At 43.5% G+C, this 25,811-nt stretch overlaps 2 protein-coding genes across 2 annotated transcripts in view; one reads left to right on the forward strand and one right to left on the reverse strand.

The window, feature by feature from the left end:
* Nucleotides 1-1,001: 1,001 nt before the first annotated feature.
* Nucleotides 1,002-23,510, reverse strand: cad (carbamoyl-phosphate synthetase 2, aspartate transcarbamylase, and dihydroorotase). Its single transcript, XM_079180286.1, has 44 exons — nt 23,173-23,510; nt 21,772-21,911; nt 21,492-21,621; nt 21,208-21,350; nt 20,829-20,970; nt 19,262-19,433; nt 17,823-18,008; nt 17,615-17,724; nt 17,097-17,239; nt 16,858-16,989; nt 16,179-16,412; nt 15,872-16,093; nt 14,553-14,741; nt 14,298-14,422; nt 13,858-13,991; nt 13,558-13,670; nt 13,213-13,377; nt 13,029-13,114; nt 12,527-12,773; nt 12,337-12,435; nt 12,004-12,228; nt 11,653-11,835; nt 11,320-11,538; nt 10,998-11,165; nt 10,673-10,855; nt 10,143-10,247; nt 9,638-9,883; nt 9,471-9,552; nt 8,918-9,084; nt 8,592-8,756; nt 7,723-7,854; nt 6,973-7,174; nt 6,691-6,881; nt 6,385-6,525; nt 6,019-6,108; nt 5,693-5,834; nt 5,357-5,547; nt 5,182-5,256; nt 4,216-4,428; nt 3,306-3,431; nt 2,976-3,131; nt 2,781-2,882; nt 2,454-2,548; nt 1,002-1,835 (listed from the first exon to the last, which is right to left on the reverse strand). The coding sequence occupies exons 1-44, from the start codon at nt 23,261-23,263 to the stop codon at nt 1,736-1,738; spliced, it is 6,702 nt and encodes a 2,233-aa protein (XP_079036412.1). The 5' UTR covers nt 23,264-23,510; the 3' UTR covers nt 1,002-1,735.
* Nucleotides 23,511-24,864: 1,354 nt separating this feature from the next.
* Nucleotides 24,865-25,811, forward strand: part of ift172 (intraflagellar transport 172) — a gene marked incomplete at its 5' end in the record, with an annotated part of 37,883 nt that continues 36,936 nt past the window's right edge. Inside the window, 2 exons of the mRNA XM_079179817.1 lie at nt 24,865-24,903; nt 25,238-25,381. Of these exons, the coding sequence (XP_079035943.1) occupies nt 24,865-24,903; nt 25,238-25,381 (183 nt within the window). The remainder of the gene's footprint in view (nt 24,904-25,237; nt 25,382-25,811) is intronic.

The raw sequence follows: 25,811 nt of genomic DNA on the forward strand, positions 1-25,811 counted from the left end.
AGAGGGCTCACGCGCTGTGATTGGCTGGTTCTTCCTTCCAGGGAAAGGCGATGTTGCTTTCAAGGTTTCCTCCAAAATTCACTTTTCGAGCACGTGAAGCTAATCGTGAAATCTTGATTTTGACTTATTTCGCAAATTAATCATCTCGGAGCCGAAGAAAACAAATACATAGAGGGAGCATCCAGACTGTTGTAATAACTGCTTTAAATGTGTTATTCACCAAAAGCTGCATATTCCCGCACTTGAGAGTAAATTAGCCTGTGCCTCTGCAAATACACAATAAAGAATGAAAACAGAAACACGTGAGTTCCTGAGGATATCAGACAACATGAAAGTGCAGAGAATTAAGGTGTATTCTTAAACATTTCAGCAGCTCCGGTATCATTCAGGAGCTACATTTGATTCGTTTATTTGTTCTTGTAATCTAATTTCGTCTCAATATTTAAAACGTTGCCGAGTCATACATGCACCCTTGTGAATTATAATTAATAAAAAATGTTCCAACAGGTCTTGAATGCAGCATTTATTGTAAAGCCGCTTTTAATCATCGCTTGATTTGATTATTTCTCTTCCATCATTACCGTCTATGCAAATTTGCATCCAAACAGTGTCTAATTAAGTTTGTATTACGCAGTATGACATTTATTATTACAGCTTTCCAAAAAAGGTCCAACAATTAACAGCTTTGTGGAGGCAGTGATGCAATTTCTCTGCCTGCAGCTCCATCAACATCCTTTTTATTAATTCTGTTTTTGATTAAATAAGCTTAAACTTAAGGACCGTGAAGTAAATAATTAACTTACATCAGGTTTTGCGTTACACCTGAACCCTGAACCAGGACTTAAAACCTGCCACTAAAACAAAAGTCATTGCCATTGCAGTTACTACATCTGTGACAGCTCTGTGCCACGTTTGATGTCGTGCTGCTTCATGTGATGGATATTAATGACAACGTCAAATGCAAAAGAGAAAATTCATTTTATTAATATTTATTTCTCCACATAATACAAAGTCATTCATCCACACTTAAATGACACTTGTTCCCAGAAGATAAAAGATTACATTTAATTAAACTGCAGCAGTATAATAAATCACTCTTTGGAGAGAATATTTGAGTTCATCTATTTTCAGTAGATAGTACCGCAAATATAACTGGCAGCATAACTTGTCAGAACAGAGCAATCCCTTACACCATTTCCTCCCTTTTAATATTGTAACTGGTCCCTTTAAATTCCCCTACAGTTCAGTTTACCCAGCTACCAAAAACATTTAATCAATCAATACCACACATCATAGTACCATCGCGGTTATGATTTAAATGTCTTTTCTTCCCCTTTTCCTCAAGCTCACTATTGCTGACTACTGCACAAATTCTGATCTGTTAACCGTCATAAACAAATTAAACAAAAGAGATTCTCCATATTCCAAATACAGCATCTAGTATTTCTAGTCAAGAGGCAGTTTTATGGAAAATATAAATTGTGTTTTAGGACATCGAAAAAAATCCAGTTGTTGAAAACCAAGCAAGGGTCAGTCCCACTGAAGAAATGCAGTACCATGTGAAACTTAACGACTCAGTTACAGTCTTCTTGTTGTTTTGAATTCTACTAAACACCCCTCCAGGAACTGGAAACAAGAAATCCACATATTTCAGGAAAGAAAATGCCGGTGTCGTGTCTAAAACTCATCACTCTAAAAACACACAGTGTGTGCTACAAACAGGCACCACGTGGATCTATCTGCCCAGTACGGTGGCCAGCAGGGCCATTCGGATGTACATGCCGTTCTCCGCTTGACGGAAATACGCTGCCCTCGGGTCCGTGTCCACCTCCACACTGAGAGACAAATACAAAGGGAGACACAAGAGGATACGTTTTACTACTGCAGTAGAGCAGGCAATCATTATTTAAGTGCATTTCAGATGGATTTCCTCTGAGATCAGTTGCTTTCATGAACAATGAGCCCATTGACTACTGATGTAATTCCTTGCATTTGCAGTATTATGAACTGGGTCTGTGGCGACATACCCGGGGAAAAAAAAATTACCATCAGCACACAGTTAGGAAGTGGTATCCAAAAAAAAGAGAGACACCTGCAACTACTGCTTATCGCCATAGATGCGGCCAAAGAAAACTAAACGGTAAAGTTAGAGATGAGAAATCCCCTAGTTTCAGCTTCTCAGATGTGAACATTCTTTGCTTTGTTTTATTTCTTTGTAAACAGAATGTCTTTGGGCATCGGATTGGTGGTCGGACAAACAATTTGAAGACGTCGCCATGCTCTGAGAGCTTCTGGAGGCCATGTTTCACCATTTTATAGACAAAACAACTGAGAAATGACCTAGCTGCTGTAATGAAAATGGTTAGTTGCAGCCTGACATAAGATGGCGTTTCTCTTATTTCAGGGGAAAGGTTACTGTACGAGAATGCCTAATGGTGCCGATTGGGTCTTACCTGATTTCGTTGACTCTTGGCAGCGGATGCATCACCACCATCTTCTTTTTGGCTACAGTCATGATGTGAGGGGTGAGGATGAACTGGCCAAAACACTGAGACACAAAAAGACACGGACACGTAAGCTGACTTGGTGAAAGAGTGAAGAGTCTCCTGCTTCGACATTCAGAAAACATGGAACAACTTTTCATCCCAGCAAATGATAATTTAAGATAAAATTACTCTATAACTCTCTTCTATTGTACAACATTTGTTTAAAAAGGCATTGTTTTCTACCTTAACCTGAAGAGACAAAGTACAAGCAGCTGATGAAAAGAAAAGACTTACGGCCTCGTACTCCCCCTCAGACGCAAACCTCTCCTTCTGGATCCTCGTCATGTAGAGGACGTCGGTCTCTGGCAGAGCTTCCTCGATACTTTCAAACTCCTCCTGCAATCAGGTAAACACACACTATCTTCGTGTGCTTTCTTTTGTCAAACTCATACATCGTCACAAATGTGGCAGCACAGTTGAGTCCCCCACCTGTCTGATGCCCTTTGAGGCCACGTAGCTGATGATCTCTGCTGGCATGTGGAGGTCCTTGGGGGCCACGTAGCGCAGGGTGATGCGGTACTGGGTCAGCAGTTTGGCGAGAGAATGAACCGTGCGGCCGTGTTTCAGATCCCCAACCATAGTTATCTGATAGAAAACGCATGATAGATATAAGGAACCAACATTTTAAAATATGGGTTCAAAGTGCTGGTTGGTCTCCAACAATCAAACTAAGAACTAAAAGTTGGATAACTGTGGCTTACAAAAAAAATCTACAGTTTCTTTTCTTTTTTTGGGGAAGGGGGGGGCCTAATTCCTCACCGTCATGCCGTTTACCGTCCCCAGCTCCTCTCTGATGGTGAAGACGTCCAGCAGCGCCTGGGTTGGATGCTCCCCGACGCCGTCTCCAGCGTTGATCACAGGCTTACGGCAATGACGAGACGCACTCTGGAGACGAGTTACATAAAGTCAAAACAATTCAAATATAGTTGGAACTACGTGATGATAGAAAACATAGTATAATAGTACATATAAACTAGTTGTAAACGCCGTATAGAAATGCCAATGATATATAATTTTATTATTTTGTATTAGTGTCTTTATTGCATAGTTTGTCCACCAGAGAGCACTGACAAGTTGGGTTTGGAACTGCAACATGTTCCACTTAGTATATCTTCATCTCAATTATCTAGAAACTATTTTAAAGGGTTTTTATGAAAATGTTAATTAAAACAAACAACATAGGCTGATACCAAGTTCATTTTTTAAACCATTAAAAATCTGAATGCATACACACATACTGTAATGATAAAATGATTCTTATATTACATTAAAATTTCATATTAAGCTTTAGGGGACCAAAGGTTTTTTACAAATTCTGAACACAGTTGTTTTAACAATTACACAAAATTTAAAAAATATTTCTTTATGGAGGGAACGAAAAACCTGATGTATTTTTGCTGTAGTTTTGGTTCAGTCCGTAGCACGGAAGCCAGCAGAAGAACTTTTATTTTAGATAAAAAATATATTAGCAATATCTATTTAGTTTAAGAGAAATCACGTAAAAATGGGCTTATAATCATATATGAGTTATGTTTCCCTCCATCAGAACAAAGATTTCTAAATATCCAGGACCTGTTGAATACTACTTGTTCTACACAGCAGAAAGTGGCAAACGCACATGAAATGGTGCTTGACTTAACAAAAAGGTTCAGTGAAAGCTGAAACCCACCTCCACGGCTCCGGGCGTTGGGTGTCGGAGCACCAGGACGTCGGCGTAGCAGCTCATGGTCTGGACCGAGTCGGCCACAGATTCCCCCTTTTGCGTGGACGAGGTGGATTCACTAAAGTGGACGACCGAGCCGCCGAGACGCTGCATGGCCGCCGAGAAGGAGCTACTGGTGCGAGTGCTGACCTCGTAGAACATGGACGCCATCACTTTACCCTGGACAGTAAAGAGAGAGGAGCTGGGTTTGGTGCTGGGCCGGTGACGGACAAATACTAAACTACTTTCAGGTACAAGAACTCTGGTCGCAGAAATTCCCAAATCCCTAATGCTTGTTCCGTTTAAAGTCATTTACACCAAGAAGCTCCAGGTAATTTTATTCCTGGGACTACTTTTCATCCAACCTATTTGGATGGATTTATTGATGCAGGATGGATTTAATGAATCAAATGCAGAGCACAATGAAACAAAGAGCATCTTTCTCCACAGTAAAGCATCTGTTCAGTGTTTGAAGGTTATTTATTTGTGCTGTAGAATGAAACCGCCTGAAACAATCAGAAAATAACTTTTTTTTTTCTCTCATTCATAGCACAGCCATGTTGTCTCTGTCTATTCTACCGCTTTTTGAAGAGTAAAATGTCCTCTCCTGATCTTAATTTAAAACCGAGTCCCTGCGGTCAAACACAATGAAATCCAGAAAAGGTTCCTCGTCACTGGGGAAAGTTCCCGCGGTTAAAAACAGGGCTGTAGTGTGTCCACACACACACACACACACACACACACACACACACACACACACACACACACACACACACACACACACACACACACACACACACACACACACACACACACACAGACTTAATAACACTTCTTAATAAACGCAGATGCCGTTGGTATTAATGTGCATTACTCCCTCATTCGTCATTCGAGATGAGCCATAAGATGAACATGTTTGTGAAGAGGACCTACCTTCAGGAGGTCCAGGTTTCGTTCCTTCTGAACCATCATGCGCAAAGTGTGGGCAACATTAAAAAGGTGTGAGATCTGAAACAAACAAAATATACACAAATTGTGAAAAACTAAATAATGGGCATTAAAAAAAAGGTTGCAACCAGGTTTATTTTCCCCAGAGTGTGTGGTGTACCTGGTCTTTGCTGAACTGTCTGACGGACAGGATGTGCTGGCCCACCAGCGGGTGCAGCAGAGGAGAGATCTGGAAGTGGGACAACGGTCCAGCAGGTAGCTGTCCTGGGACCGACTGAGGGGACAGCAGCCTGGACAGAGGAGGAGGGTGGCTGTAACCGTCGCCCGCTGCTGGTAGCATAACCATCATCTCTGCAGAGAACACAATGCACCAATCAGTTAAATACATGAGGATACATGAGCATAATGCCGCATATAGAAGGCAAATATTTGACACCGCAAGCTTTGTTTTCTCACTATACGGTTTGTACACCCAGCATTATGGGAGTTGTAGTACCTGGCGGTAGTCCAGGATCGGAGGAGCGGTGGAGGCGAGGAGGCAGCAGGTAGCGGCTCTCTCCTACTAATCGGCGGGGGCTGGGTGCTCGGGTTCGGACCAGGCCTTCCCGGGGAGGAGTGGGACGCGAGTGCTCTGGAGTCTAAAACCACAGGAAACACACAATCTCTGAAGAAATGCAAACACCATACACCCATGAGACAGTGATGATGATGAAGAGATATAATCACAATGTCCTCCAGATTAGCATACACCTATCATTTGCTTTGGATTCTTCAGTTTGTAAAACTATTTGAATGTATTATTATATCATCCACTTTGAATACCATAGGACTTTCTTTGACAGGTTCAGCAGGATGAATCAAAGCAGCGGGCCACGCCTTCACGTCTTCACCATAACCTGGAGGCACCAACACCTGAGAGGGAGAGCCACGGCTTTAAAAACATCAGAGACCCACCAACCAATCAAACTACAGGAAAATACTGAAATGTGACATAAAACAGTAAAAATATCCACTCAAACGATAAACATTCACAATTATTCATAGGCCTATAGTTTAATACAGCCTTTTTGGCTCGTGAACACAATAACCCTACAACGAATGAATATGTGCGTGCGCGCGCGTGTGTGTGTGTGTGTGTGTGTGTGTGTGTGTGTGTGTGTGTGTGTGTGTGTGTGTGTGTGCGCCAACCTGGCCGTCGATGTAGGCCACCTCTCCTCGCAGAACCACGCGGCGGACTTTGCCCTTCACCTTCAGACCTTGGAAGGGTGTCCACTTTGACTTAGTGAACTGCATGGCCTGAGGAATAACCCACTCCTGCTCCAAGTCCACCTGTGAGACCCAGACAAGTGATTAACAAAACAGAAGTGTGAGCATTAATGCCAGATTACGTATGAAGCACAGATCCCTGTGTCCGTTTTAGCCTCCAATGCAGAGCAAAACAATCGAGAATCATAAAAGCACAAAAAGCAACATGCTCTCTCAATGTGTGTGTACCTCCACATAGGTGTTGTCCTGCACAGGGAGGTTGAAGATCCTGCGTGGATTGTCGTAAAGACGCCTGATGATGTCATCCAGAGTAAGACGGCCGTCGCTGACGGCGGTCAGCAGCAGCGGCAGCATCGTCTCCAGGCCGGGGTAACCCGGAGGAGGACGATCCCCGCTCTTCTCCTCAACCGAGTGGGGAGCTAACAACACAAAACAAGTAAAACATGAGCTCTCTTCTTAAGGTGTAAATCATTTTGTGACTGTCGGACTGGCTTCTGTGTGGTCACTGACCGTGGTCCGTGGCGAAGCAGTCGATGATGTCCAGGTTCTCCCAGAGAGCCTCCATGTCCTCGCGCGCTCCCAGCATGGGCCGGACCTGCGCTCGCCCGTCTCCGATGTCCACCACGTTTTCCTCGCAGAGGAAGAGGTGATGAGGTGCCACCTCACACGTGACCTGGATGCCCCTCTGCTTCGCCGCTCGGATGATCAGGATCTGAAGAAGAGGAAGAGGTGAGGAGCTTAATAATACATCGTGAGGGCATCGGGCCAATGGAGCAGAAACATGTCATATTATAGGTGTTAAATACTGCTACCAAGTACCTAAAATGTACATCCTTTAAGGTACAGAAAGAACCATATCGGAAAGTTTACATATCTGTGACTATGTGCATAAAGCATTGAATGTTTTATTGTTATTGTGTACGCTTGGCACATAACATGTTAAGACAATGAATACAATGGTAATGTAGCACTATATATTTCTATGGAAGATTATTTGGACCAGGCATAAAAAGGAAAAAATAAGTCAATTTAGCTTTTCAAGAATAAAGCCTGCATTTTTGTAAATGCACCAAGTTTGACGTTTATTCTCAATATTTCCACTTTATTCTCAAAAAACAGAAAAAAAGATCTTTCTTGCATCATTTTCTCCTCTGCCTGGCACTACTACTCAAAGTTCAACCATATTCTTGACATTTCGACTCTTAATATGCAAAATGAAAAAAAAGAGTTCTCCATTATAAATTGGAGAACAGTATTTACCTCTTCCTTGGAGGCCACGTGGCAGATGTGGACTGGCCGCTGGTAGAGCTGGGCCACCATGAGGATTGCGGCCACCGTCTGCTTCTCAGCGTGAGCGACAATGGGCATCTGCTTGGGCCACTTCTCAAAGTGCTTCATACAGAACCAGACACATGGATTAGTGTGCAACGGGGGTTAATGGTAGTCAAATCTTAATGGGAACTTATGGTTCCAAATTACCAAATTAAAAGCGTTGCTAAATCTTTGCCCCAGTGGCAAATTACTTCATTTGAACAGAACAAACGGGACTGAAAAACGAAAAACCTGCCCATGAGATTGAAGAAATATATATTTTTGGTAAACAATATAACAACAAAACACATAATAAATACCTAAATATAACAAGGCAAGCTAAAATCTTGACACTTATTTCTCTTCCTTACAGTTTTAGAAGAGTTCCACCATAAAACAATAACAGAAAACCAGTTTAAGACACATTTAGCTCTGGTTATAATTTCATAAAAAGGGTTCAACTACAGTGGTTTATTAAAAGGAATAAAGACTTTAAAATATACTGACTACATTTAAATGCCCAAAATATTCTGGGTTTTGCCCTAATCCCCAAAAAGACAATATTTCTACGAAGCAGTTTACTTCGCTCATGAATTTTTGCATACGCAAAAACCTGTTGATATCAAAGCCTTTCCTACTGTTTAAAAGTAGCTCATCTCTCCTCCAGCCTCACAAACCGTTGGCTAGTTGCACAGAGCTGGCTGTAATCAGGCAAGAGGCTGTGTGTCTCCAACGGCATATCTCACATCATACAATTAAAAAAGGCCTACATTTTGAAAACGGTACATTCATGTAAACGTAGTTGGTTTTAGACCTACCTCCATCCAGAGAGATACGTTGTCCATCTTGAGGGTGGAGTACGTGTCGTTCAGGTACATCTTCAGGGCGACAGCCTGGCTAGCGATGGACGGCAGGACGGCGGCGTTGTCTGAAGCGGCGCCCAAATACAGGGCGTAGTCACACCTGCAGCCCGCTTTGGCCAGCTGATGATATAATGTTACACAGGATTTGTTTCTCTCATTTTACGTCCGTTTCTGACATTGGATCGACACTCGACTCCACCCATCGTCTCACAGTTTGGACAAAACGAATGAGTCGTGATTTAACTGACAGAAACGAACAAGAAAGAAAAATCTGGACGTACCTTCTGTACCAGGGCCAGGGTGCTGGCGTCCGTGATGGCGGGGGAAGTGTTGGGCATCGCACACACCATGGTCACGCCTCCGGCCAGAGCAGCTGCTGTCCCAGAGGAGAAGTCCTCCTTGTGTGTGGCACCAGGCTCCCGCAGGTGAACATGCACATCGATCAGACCTAAGAATCGATCACAAAATAGCATATTTCTTAACAAACACATGTGCAAAGGCATGTAGACAAATATTCTAATCTATCCAATATTCTTTTCAATTCTTTTTTTTGTAGTTAGTATTATAAAATATGAACATTTGTTTACCTACTACCATTACTACTAGGCTACTATTGTTTATTGTTCAAAATGATATTAACATAAGCTCACTATATCTCTATATTAAAAGACTTCTACGTGAAAGGTTTTCTTTTTTATAGTATTCTGGAAGACAATAAAAAAGAAGAATGTGTGCTCTGCATTTTGCGGCTGTAGACAAACGATAAGACCGTCTCAAAGCACCAACAGTCAGTCAGAATAGAGCAACACATCAATCAATCAAAGGTTGACTCACCAGGCAGACGGACCAGCGTCTGGGATGACATGCTGTCGATGTGCGTTTTCACCGGTGGAGTCCGGCCGATCTGATGAAGAGCCTGAAAACACATCGACACTTATGTTGCCATCCAGCGAAAAAGCTTCACATTATTGTTAAAGAATAATAAGAACAATATATTTGACCTGGACAAAGAGCTTGGTGCACTTGATGTCGATGATGAGCGGGACAGAGTAGTCGATGGCCATGCGTCTCGTCCTGTAGCCCTTGCTGACAAAGGAGGAGAGCCGGCGCCCTCCACTGTTCCTCATGGAGAGATTGATGACCAGATCAAAGTGGTTTTCCTCCAAGTAGTTCATGATGCTGCGCTGCTTCTCCTTGTTCGGATCCTCGCTGTCCTCCTCCTCAAATGGCCAGTCCACTGCTTTCACCTGAAACAGGAAACCAAGAGGATCTTTTTGATGATTTGGGATAATTCCTCCTTATTTTATCGTTTCATGTTATGACTGGTCGGGATATAACTGCTCAGCTTATAAGTAACATTAGCATAAGTATACACCGGGTAAGGGATGGCCTTTGTTTTAAAATATAAATCAATCCAATGAATCTAGATTACCTGACTGAACAGAATATTTTTCTGCAATTAAGTGATGAAATAAATCAAAATATGAAACGGCTCAGTTGAGTTACCTTGACTCCATGTTCTGTGTAGAAGTCTGCAGTACCCAGACTGGCGTACAGGTCGTAACCCATCGACTCCAGAGCCTGCACGGTGGGCAGCAGCTCACTCTTGTTCTGTAAACACACAAAACACAGTAATCACTTTTTAAGAAGTCAACTGTCCATTAGACTTTAAATGAAACGTTTCTGGTCAAAGACAAAGCCTTAACGTATATTTATCAAGAACACACAACTATGTGATAGAAAACAAAAAAAACTCCGATTTATTTCTTAGTGGCTACATGACCTTAAGCGCTGTTAATTGCAATTCAAGACTTCTTCTACTAAGATGCATCATTTCAACTGGCAGGTGGATCAGCTGAACACAACATGCACATCTGACCAGCTCTTGGCTTCCATGCATTCATAGGCATTTCCTTTTTTAAGGAATCGAACCGGAGACTCGCTGCTCAGGGCACTTGTGCCCATGGGGTATGCGCTCTAACCACACGGCTCAAAATCAGTGCTATTTAAAGAGAGTTTAACGTTGATGCCTGTACCTTATAGCTGCCGATGGAGAGCAGGATGTTCTTTTTGGGGATCTTGAAGCCCGTGGAGAGCATGGCTTTGAGGTAAGCCTCGTATCGGTTCTCCCCAAAACAGGCCACCTCGCCAGTGCTGGTCATCTCCACCCCGAGCACCACGTCGGCTCCGGCCAGGCGAGAGAATGAAAACTGGGGGACCTGAAGGATATGTGACGTATGGTTAGGAGGAAACACATGACACACAGCAAGGTAAATGATAACTGATGGGTGCTTCCTCAGATTTGAGTAAAACGGTCTCCATGGAAGCGTATACGCAGCCGTAACAAGTGACTTGGTTTACCTTCACTCCTACAATCCCTTTCCCTCTCATGAGGCCCAAAGGCTCCACTGCCTCCCCCACGATGGCCCGTGTTGCCAGGGCAACAAGGTCCACGCCCAGTGTCTTGGATATGAAGGGGAAGGAGCGGGAGACTCGGACGTTGCACTCGATCACCTTCAGTTGGTCATCCTGGGGAAGAAAAGCACAGCCTGAGATCGTCGTTGTTCACAGTGAAAACAAGATGAATTCTTCTGATTCTTCTGTTTGCATCTCTGCACAAACCAAAAGAAGCTCATGCGTCTGCTTCATTTCAACGTGGCAGAACTTCCAGCAGGATTCTCACCTTGGCGATCAGCTGCAAGTTGAAAGGTCCAGTGACCTGCAGCTCCAGGCCAATGGCATGGACGATCATCTTGATCCTCTCCATCGTCTTCTGATTGAGATCCTGCGGCGGTGTCACCAGTGTGGCGTCGCCAGAGTGAACGCCGGCGTTCTCCACGTGTTCAGACACCGCGATGGCCATCACGACCCCGTCGCAGGCGACGGCGTCTACGTCTATCTCCTGGACATTGCGGAAAGGACACAGCCCTTAAAGACTTGATTTTGTGACGTTCATATTCTGACAGATAATCTTAGAGCTCAACTTCAACTACTTCTTAATCTTTTCTTGTCTGACCTTGGCCTCCTGTATGAATTTGGAGATCACAACGGGGTATTCCTTGGACACAGCCACAGCGTTGGTCAGGTATTTCTCGAGGTCGCTGTCGCCGTAGGCGACGTTCATGGCCGCTCCGCTGAGAACGTAGGAAGGACGAACCAGGCAGGGATAACCCACGGTCTCACAAAACTTCATAGCAGACTGAAGACAAAAAAGAAACAAATAGACGTGAGGACTTTGAGCATTTTCTTTCTCGTCTTCCTAACTTTATATATACGGTATGCAGAAAAATACCCTGAACAATACACACTTTCCCCTCCAAAAGTCAAGATTTAAAACATGATCTAGTGTGAACCCGGTCCGTTGTACCTTAGTGTCGGAGAGCTCCTTCCACAGCGGCTGGCTGATCCCGATGGTGTCGAGCATCCGGGAGAACTTGAACCGGTTCTCGGCACAGTCGATGAACTCGGGTGAGGTTCCCAAGATGCGGCACTGCTGACGGTGCAGCGACATGGCGATGTTGTTGGGCAGCTGGCCTCCCATAGAGAGGATCACTCCCTCCGGGTTTTCCCTTTCATAGATATCCATCACCACCTGAGATATGGCCAGGACACTTATTAACCTCAAACTTGTGAGGCTTATTCAACCTCATACACATCAAACAACAACCCTGCTATTCATTCTATAGTAATAAAACCTTACCTCAAAGGAGATCTCATCAAAGTAGAGGCGGTCACACATGTCATAGTCTGTACTGACTGTCTCTGGGTTGTAGTTCACCATGATGGTCTTGTAACCCATCTGCAATAAATGGGACAACCAAATGTTATTAAAACCGTATTCATTCATGTTAACTGGCTGCAAGCCACATAAAATGGTTAAGAGGACTCACCTTCCGGAGCTCTGTGATGCACCCGACGGCGCACCAGTCAAACTCCACGCTGCTGCCGATGCGGTACACGCCGGAGCCGATCACCATGATGTGCTGATCGTTGAAGCCCAGATCGTCCTCTGTGCCGTGGTAGGTCAGGTACAGGTAGTTTGTGTGGGCGGGCCATTCAGCCGCCACTGTGTCGATCTGCTTCACTACAGGTAGGATGGACCAATCGTGACGCAGCTTTCTCACGACAAGCTCTGTGCTGTAGGAGGGGGGAAAAATAAAACGCATTCAGAATATGTTGATTACGGGTAAATAAGGACAATAAAAAAAATAGGATGAAATTACAGATTTCAGACCTTCAATTTTGGTATGAACAAGAACAAAAATTAAATATACTGAACTCACGCAGAGCAAGATTGTCTATACTCAGTCTGGTCTAGAAATGAATTTGTGGTGCAGACATGACTGCAGAAACTAAAATGATGAGGTAATGTGTCCTTGAGCTGCCACTCACCTCTGTACAGCTTGTGCGATCTGCTTGTCTGAGAAGCCCAGCTGCTTGGCCTTTCGCATCACCTCTTGAGGCATTTTGTTCTCATCCTGGTAAGAAGAACGTCAACAATAAACACAAAAGACTCAAAGAGAAGACAGAACTGCGGCTTATTTACCCCACATCAGTTACCGCTCATCAAATTTACCTGGTTGTACGTCTCCAGCAGCTTCTCGTGGTCAGTGATGTTCTTCATCTTGTGCAGGAACCAGCGGTCGATCTTGGTGAGCTCATTGAGCTGGTCCACCGTGTAGCCGGCTCTGAACGCCGACGCCAAAACGAAGATGCGCTTGTCCGTCGGAATCTGCAGCTCCTGATGAGCAGAGGCACGGTAGAGATGATTGAGTGGTTGATTCGATACCATGTAAATAATGGGCACTGAGCAACTCACCACGGGTTGAAGGATATAAGGATTATAGGTATCGGCAGTGGCAACTCAACAGTAAAAACTAAAAATGAGGAGGTACGAACTGCTGTTTTTTTTCCCCCCTACCTTCTCAGAGACGGGCTTGATGGTGTGGTCAAAGCCAACACAGTTCTCATCCACCATCCTCAGAGCTTTCTGGAAGGCCTCCTCGAAGCTGCGGCCGATAGCCATCACCTCACCTGAGGAGAAAAAGTACTGCTGAAGATCTACTTATGGTCTGTTTGTTCTGCGCTAATGCAGTTTCTTAAACGGCAGGCTACGGTTAAGATCTCGTCAAACACCGTTTCCTCTTTCCAGCCCCCAAAACGTACAATTCATCAAGGCAGAAACGTGTTAGAAATGATAATAAAATTCATTTTCTCTTACCAACACTCTTCATGGAGCTGCCAATCTGGGTGGAAACCCGGAGGAACTTGCTGAGATCCCAGCGAGGCACCTTCACCACACAGTAGTCCAAACTAGGCTCAAAGTTCGCCGTTGTCGAGTTGGTAACAGAGTTCCTACAGAAAAATACATTCACAGATTTTTCCATTACTGAATCACAAAATTCCAAGAAGTTATGGAGGGATTTAAAATACAATCCAGAAAACTTAAAAAACTGGAAATTGATTAAATGTGACGAAAAGATACACAGGTCAATAATTAGTTAATGACCCGGTCACAGTGGCTCATAGCACTGCTGATACCATACCAAATATTAACACATACGTTTAGCTTTCAACACACACTTCTGCAGAGCTCAATGCTCATCCCTACCTTGAGAGGACTGCTGTGTTTTCTGATTTATTTGAATATTGTACACGTACTTGAGCAGAGGCAGTGGGATCCCCAGGCTAAGCTTAGCCGCGACATATGCCAGAGGATAACCTGTGGCCTTACTGGCCAGGGCCGAGCTTCGTGACAGACGGGCATTCACCTCGATGATGTAGTACTGCAAAACATCATAACGCAGAGGTAATGAGACAACCTGTGTGTGTATGTTTGTACTTCTGTACAAGTAGCATGTGTGTATTGGTATCCGTATGAACACTTATTTAAAAAAATATTGTGTGCACGTGTACCTGCTCAGACTCTGGGTTAAGAGCGTACTGGATGTTGCACTCTCCTACGATGCCGAGGTGCCTGATGACTTTGATGGCCGTGTTCCTCAGCATGTTGTACTCGTGGTCGTTGAGCGTCTGACTGGGCGCCACCACGATGGATTCTCCAGTGTGGATGCCCAGGGGGTCAACATTCTCCATATTACACACCTGAAGAAGAACGAATAGAGTCTCAAGTATACTGACAAGTATCATAAACTGTTACATAAAATGCAATATTGTGACATTAATGTACAACACTGCTATTTAAAGTTCGGTAATATTACACGTCACCTTTTAAATACGCTGGCTTTTTTTTGTCACTTTTATCGTCAGGTCCTGTATAAGTCTTACTTACTTTAATTTATTAAAAAACTAGGATCATCATCCCAGATGTGCTATTACACAACAATGAAGGTTAAGATCAAGTGGTAATCATAATATCCTTTTACAAGAAACAACCTGATCCCATCTCACTGTTTACTGGTCAAATGAGTGATTTTATCATCCGACCTAAACTTCGAAAGAATTGACTTTCCCCCCCGCCATCAAATATTACTTAACTGCATTTCTTTCAATCTAAAACTTTTAAAATGTTTAAGCATCTCTTAATCTAGACTCGATTTAAAACAACAAAGGCGGTACAAAATGTTAATTTTTACATTCAAAGATTCTATTGAGGTTTTCGAATGAAGCTTTGAATGTCTTTGGTCATATTTTATATATATATTGTATCACCCTAAAATATGAGGGAAATAATATTAATTTATGCTGCTGCTGCTAGACCGCCCCGTTAGTACAGGTGTGTGCCTCCCGACCTGTGCAGCTAGCAGGAGAGCAAACAGTTTTTTGACTGTGGTGAAAAGGCTAAACGCCAACAAATATGGATTTAAGCAGAATATTTCGTTGGACAAAAACATGATGGGAATATCTTTTTTCAATAAATGCGTCTTTACAACGCAACTGGAGTTATCGGAAAAGTTCGGATCACATGAGTTGGAAACTATCTCACGTAGCCAGCACTGGAATCCAATTCTACAAATAGTATAATACTAATAATGTTAGTGTAGCCTGATCTTTATCTGCAACTGTGCAGGAATACAGGGTTTGAACAAAATGAATAAAAGCAGCATTTGAAATTATAAAGTCAAAGTTATGAATGAAGCTTCAAACAGTACAGCCCTAAAACCAAGTCATATATCTAATTTAGCAATGGACCTGTGCCCGTGAATGCCAACGACCTGGGCATCAACTGTAAAAAGCCTCTATAAAACATCATCACGTGTCTTTTCTGTACTCACAGTCACACAGTTGTCATAGGCATCACGGACCACCTCGTACTCGATCTCCTTCCAGCCTTTCAGGGATTTGTCCACGAGCACCTGGGAAGTGTGGGCGAAGGCCGACGTCACCAGAGAGATGAGCTCCTCTCTGTTGTTGGCAAAGCCCGAGCCCAGACCCCCGAGGGCAAACGCAGAACGCACCAGAACAGGGTAGCCTATGCGTTCTGCCGCTGCCACTGCCTGTAAAGACATATATTGAGAGGATGCATTTAGAGAAAAGTAATATCAGGCATGTTTTGAAGGGCTGGATGTACCGTCTCCTCACCTGCTCAACAGACAGCGCTGCCTCACTGGGTGCAACATGTTCATTGATCTCTTCCATCTTCTCCACAAAGACCTTCCTGTCTTCGGTCATCTCGATGGATGCCACGGGTGTTCCCAGAACCTTAACTTCGTATTTCTCCAGGACGCCCAGCTTGGTGAGCTCCACGCCGCAGTTCAGAGCCGTCTGACCGCCGAAGGTCAGCAGCACGCCGTCAGGACGTTCATTCTTTATCACCTGAGAGAGGAAAAAAAAGGGGACGACATGGAGCATTGGTACCATATGGACACAATTGCTGTAAGAGAATCTAGAATCAAAGTACAAGAAAAAGTCATTAACGCCTTTTATTGTTGTACCGACTAAAATTACAAAAATACTTTTTACTTTTCAGGAACCTGTTTTCAGAAAAGAATTTCAACACATCCTCTTCTTCGTGGGCTATTTCCACATGTTCCCACTTCCCTTATTGGTTACCACATTAAGTCAATCACAGTCAGAAGAGTTCTGTCATAAATCACAACCTTCATAATGGTATTAGCTCACCTAAACTGGAAAAACTCACAACCTCTCCGTTGTAATCTATTGTTGTAAGACAAACATATTATTTGCATTGAACTTATCTGTAAAAATGAAAAACAATAAACACAAATAACAAAAAAAAAAAGAGAGCGTTCATCCGTACCTCAGTGACGTACTCCGCCGTGATAGGCAGGAAGTAGACTTTGTCAGCCAGGCCCTTGGAGGTCTGGACAGTGGCGATGTTTGGGTTGATCAGCACCGTCTGGATATTCTCTTCCTTGAGAGCTTTAATAGCCTGGAAAACAAGACAAAACACCATCAGATGGAATAATAAGCCTGCCAGCCACATTAACTCCATCAACATTCTTGCACTGCTCTTATCAGAAGGCGTTCCTGACAGACCTGGGAGCCGGAGTAGTCGAACTCCCCGGCCTGGCCGATGGAGAGTCCTCCAGAGCCCAGGATGAGGACCTTCCTCGGTCGTAATACCTCTTCAGGCTTCGGGGAACCCGGGTAGGTGAGGTAGTCCATGATACGTTGCTTCACTGGAAAAATCACACACAAGCGTTTTGATTTTGCTGCTCCAATTTATAGAATTAATGTAATGCATTTCTTTTTAACTAGTAAAGGAGAAAACAATACTGAACTGATTAGTTATCAATGTCGACTAAACACAACCTAGTACTGTAGCATAGCCATGAAACTGTAGTTTTCAGTGACTCCAGGGAAGCAGGAGGAGTGTTTCTCCGTCATCTCCCTCTCTGGCAGTGACCACGGTGTCTCGGAAAGTGCAGCTGTAAGCTATGCTGTGTTGTCTTTTACGTACTTAAATGTGATTTTTTACATTAGAAAGTGAAGTGAGAGAATCAAAAAAACGTTCTCTATAAAGGGTACTTTAAAAACACTGAAATAGCCGTTACCAGTTGTGGTGGCGTTGCCCTCCTTGTGGTCTTTCACGGTGTCGATGAAGACATCGAACAGGCCGACCAGGTCTGTGGGACCGGCCATGTGCTCTGGGTGGAACTGAACACTGTGAACAAAAAAATGCATCAAAAGATTTGATCACATTGTTTATTCACATACGAGGCATCTGTATCACATCACCATCATATCACTGGGCCCCGTTACCTGAACAGGGGTTTTGTGTTGTGCACGATGCCCTCGTTGGTGTGATCATTGGCGTTGGTGAACAGGACGTCCCAGTCTTCCGGCAGGGTGTTAGGGTCGACGGCGAAGCCGTGGTTTTGACTGGTGATGAAGCAGCGATCCGTTCCCTTGTGGATGCACGGCTGGTTATGGCCACGGTTACCGTACCTGAGAGACAAGAGAAAGACGAAGCAAAAACAATTATTTGGGTTTAAATGGTAACCTGTGCTTCCATTTAGAAATGCGTTCAAAGAAACCCAAAACATAATTTGGGATTTATCCTAAAGCATTGTGGGAGTTCTATTGCTTTCAACAGTTCAAATGTCACAAGAATTGAGAGTACGAGATGCATTTCCATGATTTTATCAAACCATTTTTGAAAACAAAAAGGTTTTAGAGCACTGGATTCAACCAGGAAACCACTGAAACAAGTCATGTGCTGGAAATCAAAGTCCTCAAAAATCATTTCTATTTCAAGGACAGATATTTTACGATGACATGCCAAACAACTCAACGTGTTTAGCTGACCCAAATTTAAATCTAGGTACATTTAAACGAGGCCTTGGGACTTTCCGGTCCAGGTGAAGACAGAATGCGTTGGGGTCTAATAACGATAGACAGTACATGTGAACCATCTGTAAACTCAATATCACTGCAGTCCCACAACACCCCCTCATTTGAGATGCCAACAACATTCCAGAGGTGCGATGGGAAAGTTTGCTGCCCGCTGTGACCTTCCCACCGAGCCTGATAAAGCCGCCGTCGGTGGAGTCTCGCAGATGTTGCTGTGGAGTTCTACAGCTGGGAGCGGGTCGGCTGGTCTGTTTAGCTCTTTATCATAACAAGAGCAGCCAGGAGAGGCCAGACTGCTGAGAACAGCAGAAATCTGCAGTTAACATCACAACTCTCCAAAGAAAAGGAGGGGGGGGCATGAATGTCTGTGTTTCTAGATAGTGTAAATGGGTTTTGAAGAGGTTCCCTGGTTCAGGTCACCGAGGGCACATTTCTGTCTTTGTCCTGATCCAGAAATCTTCTCTAAGCTTGATTAGAGACGGACTGAGCTCCAGGCGCGAGTTTACATCAGCAGGATGCTCAAAATGAAATCAAGTTTGACACTTTGCTCATTAAAACAATCAATTTATCTACTGATTGATTCAGCATTGTTTGAGAGCTTCATACATTGCAGCAAAAATGAGATGGAGATGAGAAACAGTTACTCCACTCGTAACGTGAATGTTAAATTGGTGATCAATTCATTACCATTGAGATCTTGATCAATTAAGAATGTAATGCAAATAAAAGCTCTTCACACACATTGTGGTGTTTACGCCCCGAAATTGAAAATCAGAGCAAAACAACTTTGTTTGATGAAACTGAGGAAGTGGACCATTGCAGTGGACTGTGGAGTATGAGGTACTCACTTCATCTTGAAGGTCTTCGATCCAATGACTAAAGCCAGCAGCTGGTGTCCGAGGCAAATGCCGAAAACCGGCTTGGGGTGTTCCGCGCAGACCACCTTCCTCACGTTGTTGATGGTGGTCTGACAGAATTCGGGGTCCCCGGGGCCGTTACTGAGGAACAAACCATCAAAATCTAGAAAAAGAAAAAAGATAAATAATGCCTGTGTTACCACTGAGGGTTGGACAACTATATCACACCGTCTACAGACCCTTTCACTGTCGGTAAACAATGACGACGTACGTACGTGTGTGGACACCGTCAGGCAACGGAGGTACGGCAGAGTGCAATAAATGATCAGAAACTGTTACTGACAGATACGTTACACATACAAGGAAGTTGGCTACATGATTGGTGCGTAACAGTTAACACAGTGCAATATAATAAGATATAATTCAAACAAACAAGAGTATGTTAAAACAAGTATATGGTAATAGAGAAAAAGATGTGCAAGGGTGTTTAACAGGAAGAAATAGTCCTGGGGATGTAAGTTTCTGAGTCAGTGGGGGCAGATTGCAGCCAATCACCCTCTCAGCAGAGCGAATGATGCGCTATGATATGAGGAGGAGAGGATGGACTTAATGGTGGCAGTGTAGAAGTGCACCATCATCGTCTGTCAGACAGGAAGTCTGTGGTCCCCTTGCAGGCGGAGTCGGGCACGTGCAGCTGGGAGAGCTTGTCCTGCAGCAGAGACGGGATGATGGTGTTGAAGGCAGAGCTGAAGTCCAGAAAGAGGATCCTGGCGTAGGTTCCTGAGGAGTCCAGATGCTGGAGGATGAAGTGAAAGGCCATGTTGACTGCGTCGTCTACAGACCTGTTGGCTCTGTAGGCGAACTGCAGGGGGTCCAGGAGTGGGTCAGTGAGGGTTTTGAGGTGGGACAGGACAAGGCGCTCAAAAGACTTCATAACCCTTTAAACAGCCTGTTGACGTGGCTGTTTAAGGGAGGGAGGGGGGGGGGGGGGGGGGGGAGGCCCCCTGGGATGGATGGTTGTGAGGTATGGGCCCCTGCCGAGTTGGGGGAGGGGGAGCTGGTCGATGGGGTCATGGGGGATGGGGTCAGGACTGTCTCATGGTCTTTCAAAGAGACAGTAGAACTCGTTCAGCCAGGCGGAGGTCATTCATTGGCAAGCTACGCATGGGCAAAGTACATGAACGCAACCTAAATAAAGTGACCTTCCAGATCTGTGTGCTAATCGTGAGTGAGTAGAATACGTTAGCAACACCACTTCCATTGCCAACATGCGGGCACAGATGACGTTGACTGTGGAAAAAAAAGGTCTATATATGTGAACAATAACGGCCTCCTACTGCCTGAGTCTGACTGGAAACAAACTCACTTTCCGGATCCTTATTTGTTGCAGAGATTCTACTTTATTTGTTACATAGAACTTTTAATCTTACAGTGTCTAAAGCAGCTATAAATTCCTTTATCTCTAAAAAAGCGGAGCTTTGTGCCCCTGTGAACCCACTTCCCTCATCTCTGAAGTCAAAATGAAGGCCGGTATCGGCAGTAGAGGTGTGTGACTGACCTGTGCTGTCCAGCGGGTGGTCCCAGGGCACGACGGTGACACAGGCGCCCCTCTGAGCCAGGCAGCGGATCTGGTTGTATTTGATGCCGCAGTCCACCATCGTGATGCGCAAGCTACCGCTGGGGTTGAATACTCGGGGCTCCTGGACACGAACAAAAGAGAAGTAATCAGATATACTGGTCTGGGGTCAGAACAAGGGCCGTTCGCTGTATTACTTGCATATGTTAAGACAAGAACAATCTAATTAATCCTTTTAATTTCTTTACCTCAAACCTGTGTGATCTTTTTCCTGCACACAATGTAGTATTTAGTTAGAGGGCTCTTAATGTGTTCAAAGTCTTTAATTTAAAATAGGTTTTGAAGCATCTGGGTGGGTTACCTTCATGGAGACTTCCTGAACCAGGTTCCTCTTGTCCGGGTTATCAAAGGGAATGGTGTCCTCAGGAGTCCCGTCCACAACCAGCTTCCCCAACATGGTGCCCTTCTCTCTGATCTTTTTGGTCAGACGGCGGGTGTCAATGCCTGGAGAACATAGAAACGACAGATAATCAAAAATGAAGGTGTCAAATTGTGATTTAACCTTAAAACCTGTTCCAATTCTTTCAAATGATGCATTTAATTCTGCATTCATTAATTAGCATTAGTCCATTTAGATTTCCTGACCTTGTAATCCAGGAACACCTTGCTCTTTGAGCCACTGGTCCAGTGACTTGACTGAACTCCAGTGACTGGGACTCTCTGACAGCTCTCCGATGATCAGAGCTGCAGCGTGGATCTTTGACGACTCAAACCACTGAGCAAGACAACACGAGGACAAGAAAACACGTCACCATGAGGTGTTGTTATGAGGAAAAGAGACACTATGATCACAGACAAAAAGTTAGATCCTCGATTCGTCCGTTTTCCTTATCGTCCGACACACGAGTGACTTAATGTTGCCCACCTGGCTGAGGCCAAACTCCCCCTCCTCGTCCTGCGGCACACCATAGTTGCCCACCAGAGGGTAGGTGAGGGTCAGCAGCTGGCAGCGGTAGGATGGGTCAGTAAGAGCCTCGGGGTAGCCCACCATACCGGTCTGAAACACTGGACACACAAATCAATCGGTTATATTTGAGTGCATTTGTAAGTCGCTGACGCCAGAATTCAGACTGTCTGGAAAAGCCGTACTTGTCTGCATATGTTGAATATTTTGCTGAGAAAGGCAGACAAGTCTTGATTCAGGTTTATTATTATTTTTAAATAGGGATGCACCAACCCCACTGTGTGGAAGTGATCATTCTTTTACATTTAAGGCAAGATCAGGCTTGACTGAAACATTGCTTTTCAACAAATAAATACATAGAATTAAATGTATTGAATGGTTCTTCATTATTAAAATAACAAATAGTGCCACAGCACTTTGGTAAAGGATTAAACTTCAGGTGTAAACCTTTTTAATGCATCAACAAATAAGACATTACAGGAATTAAAATTCCTGTATATAATGTATATAGTATAGACACAATAAATGAATAGATCGGCCCCATTGTCAACGATTCCCAATCCAGCTATTTGAGTCAGTACATCGATCCAATATCAGATATCGGTGCATCTTTGTATTTTTAATTCTATTACTAGTACCAATCTACTTGTAGTTCTGTAATAAAAGTGGGCCTGACACATGTGAGGGACTCTACTAAACTACCTGCTGATACCAGGATGTTGTGTGTTTATGTGTAGTCCCGCCAGGCTACACGAAAAATTCCATCACTATAATTCTGCCCAAACACACGCGTCACAGAGCAAAGTTTGGCTCTGTACCAAATATTGCCTCATCTGTAATTCAGCACGCATGCCCCACGTTGAGCTGCGTTTATTAAGGCACAGTTCAACTTTGAACAAGTAGTTCCCGTCATACCTTCTTTTACAAATCCGCCTGACAAAACATACCACGAGTGGTAGAACAGCAGGTAGAGCTGTAAAAATACTGACATTTAATGGTGATTGATGGTTTATCTTTAAATTGTATTTACAACATAGAGGGGTAATGTCAAGAGGTGTGTGCATGCTTAATTAACTAATGTAGCTAACGCAACGTATAATTAACAGACGTGGAAGGAAGTTGTGCTATGGCCATACGTTCCTATGGGTTGTAGGGAGTAATGTTACTTTTTGGGAAGGGGGTTTGGCGCTTTGCAACTCGACTCGTGGCACATTATGTCTAAAAGAACACATAGAACCCAAACGCTAATGTGAAGCAGGCTATGTATTTATGCACGCGGATCTACGCAGCCGGGTATGAGCTAGCCGAAGCAGCAGTAACGTTCATAAATAGAAGTTATAAATTAGCTTAAAAGGGACGTACCAACTTCTCCCGAAACTGACACATCTGCACCAAAAAGGAGCCCCTTGAACTTCGTCCCGTCCTCTAGAATCAAGGTTGCCATCTTCGACATGTTTCTCTCAGGTAGCTAATGCTAACTGCTGTAACCGGAAAATTGATGGATGTTTTAGAGTAGAGATGAGCCCCAGGTCTCCACGTGAAACTCACGCCGCGCGAGGAAGCAGCAGAGGTGAGATGAGAGTAAAAAAAACTACCGATTAAGACCGAATTTGACCGCCGAGCAGATGTCTGTCGGCGTATTCTCGAATTTGGTGTAAATGAGGGAACAATTACACGAAAAAACGAGTTTAGTTAGATAATTTGCTGGTTAGTCGGACGGCACGATGAGAGAAAAGTGTTCCACACACGCCGCCAGCAGTGTGGAAGTCGGGCCCGCATGTGGGACCAGCAGGTTTGACGTGGTACGCACTGCATTTCCGCCGAGGAATTTCAAAATAAAAGCTAGATAGATAGATAGATTTACTTGAGTATTTCCCGTTTCTGCTACTACTACTCCACTCCATCTCATAAACAAAGATTGTACTTTCTACTCTATTTGACAACTTAAGTTACTAGTTTCAGATTTAGATAAATAATACAAATCATAATAAATAAATAAAACGTGGGTTTTGGAGTGGTTTTATTGATCCCTAGGGGGAAATGCATTGATGTACACATTAATGCATTAACCCAATAATATAATGTACATCATTCTGAAATGGGCCATCACCCATTGTGCTTAATACTCTTTTTGATCTATATTGTGGTAATAACACTCATTTGCGTCAAACTTCATGCTCCCTCTCTGAGTAATAACTCATTCAAAGACATGAGACATATTTTCAGATTCATCAATGTGACTTAAAGTTCTGGTGATGGATAACCCACTTAAAAACAAGACAATTAAGATAAGATAAGTTCAATTAAGATAAGATTATATTATATTATATTATATTATATTATATTACAGATAAGATAAGATAAGATATACTTTATTTGTCTCTGGAATGGACGTGTGTTACTATAAATTCATTACATCTGGACCACTTTTCCATGGAAGGGGATGTAGCTCAGTGGTAGAGCGCATGCTTTGCATGTATGAGGCCCCGGGTTCAATCCCCGGCATCTCCAGATCTTTTGGTCTACTTGAAGATGAAATCTTGCCCACAGAGAAGTTTAAAATAAGGACTTACTCGCTTACGGATTTTTGAAAACCCATGACTTTAACAGACATACGTTAAGTTGTACATTTGTGTTTGGTATTATATAGTTCGCTACATAATTGTGACAGCGACCATAGCTTTGGCAGCACAGACCCTATGAAAGGCCTTAAAGATTGTATTTAAGATATTGCTAACACCCAGATTTTAGTCTCGAATCGACATACATGTATTGATCCCCTTTCTATAATAGTTAATAACCTATTAATTAAAATAAAGAAATAATAACAAACTATTTTGGAACAATTGACATTCCCCACAGCCATGAATGCACCACAAGCCCCCGCCCCCGCGGTAACTAGGGAGATCGCAGTTGTGTTTACTACAAAGATGTCTTCCTTGCTAGCTGCTATCTCGGAGCTGGTCAACAAAATGACCACAATCTAAAGATTGCACTTTATTGCAACACCAATACCGTTCTTCCCCGTACGAGCTTCCTAAAGACTTCCGAAAGATGCAACTGAAGTATCTTAAAACACTATTAACACCCCAGGTAAGTTCAGTGACAAGTTAGCTAATGCTAGCTAATGATGCTGGAGAACAACATCAGTTTAAAAGTGTGACTTTCAACGTGAATGATCCAAATCAACCGAAGACTGCGTCTTAATGATTTGGGCATAGTCCAAAGTCATGTATTAGCATTTGACAAATTACATCATCGTTAACAGTTAAAACAGTTGAATCTTCTATGGAGTTTGGCCCCCTGTCCTCACACAACATAACGGGACGTATCGGGTTACGGTTAGCTTAAACCAGCCGAATCAACGCTCGGCTAAAGGCATCGGCTAGTTATCACTTGTGTCTGTATTCTCTGCCTTCCTTCACAGGAGGGTGCTGCCAAAGTGACATGCATGGCCTGGGCACCGAATAACACCAAGTTCGCAGTTTGCACTGTCGACAGAGTGGTGCTCCTGTACGATGAGCAGGGAGAGAGGAGGGACAAATTCTCCACCAAACCCCAAGACTCCAAGGTGAGTCAGGAGGGCAGCCAGTCTGATGTTGTCTAATAAATAGGGTTGCTTGTATCATAAGAGTTTGTGAGATTAAGGTGAACAAACAGAGAATAAAAACGACACCAAACGCATGGCTCAACACATAAGACAACAACTCAAAAACATTTTTTAATGTCATCAGGTTTTATATTCCTTTCCTTACTTCTGCTGTAAAAAGTGTGGATTTACGTTTGTATGAGAGGAATAGTGTATGTACTCCACCAAGATTTTTTTCATTGTAATTTATTTTTTATTTGCACACACATAAGACTGTATAAAATCCAGATGATTCAAAATTAAGAAACGTGACAGGTGAGGTCAAGAAGCCTCAGGCTTATACAACAGCAACAACAAACAACAGAAGAATGACTGAATATGACAAATATTTTCTGTACTCAGCAAATTTGAC

This window comes from Pholis gunnellus (assembly GCF_910591455.1).
Source record: "Pholis gunnellus genome assembly, chromosome: 19".
Taxonomy (NCBI): Eukaryota; Metazoa; Chordata; class Actinopteri; order Perciformes; family Pholidae; genus Pholis; species Pholis gunnellus.

What these genes read in the sequence shown, in the direction of transcription:
- cad (XM_079180286.1), bottom strand. Translation starts at nt 23,263, where the DNA reads ATGTCGAAGATGGCAACCTTGATTCTAGAGGACGGGACGAAGTTCAAG. An exon ending in TCGAAGACCTTCAAGATGAA is followed by an intron (nt 18,009 to 19,261) that starts GTGAGTACCTCA and finishes CTTGTCTCTCAG; the next exon opens with GTACGGTAACCGTGGCCATA. An exon ending in CCTCAAAGGGCATCAGACAG is followed by an intron (nt 2,883 to 2,975) that starts GTGGGGGACTCA and finishes ACCTGATTGCAG; the next exon opens with GAGGAGTTTGAAAGTATCGA.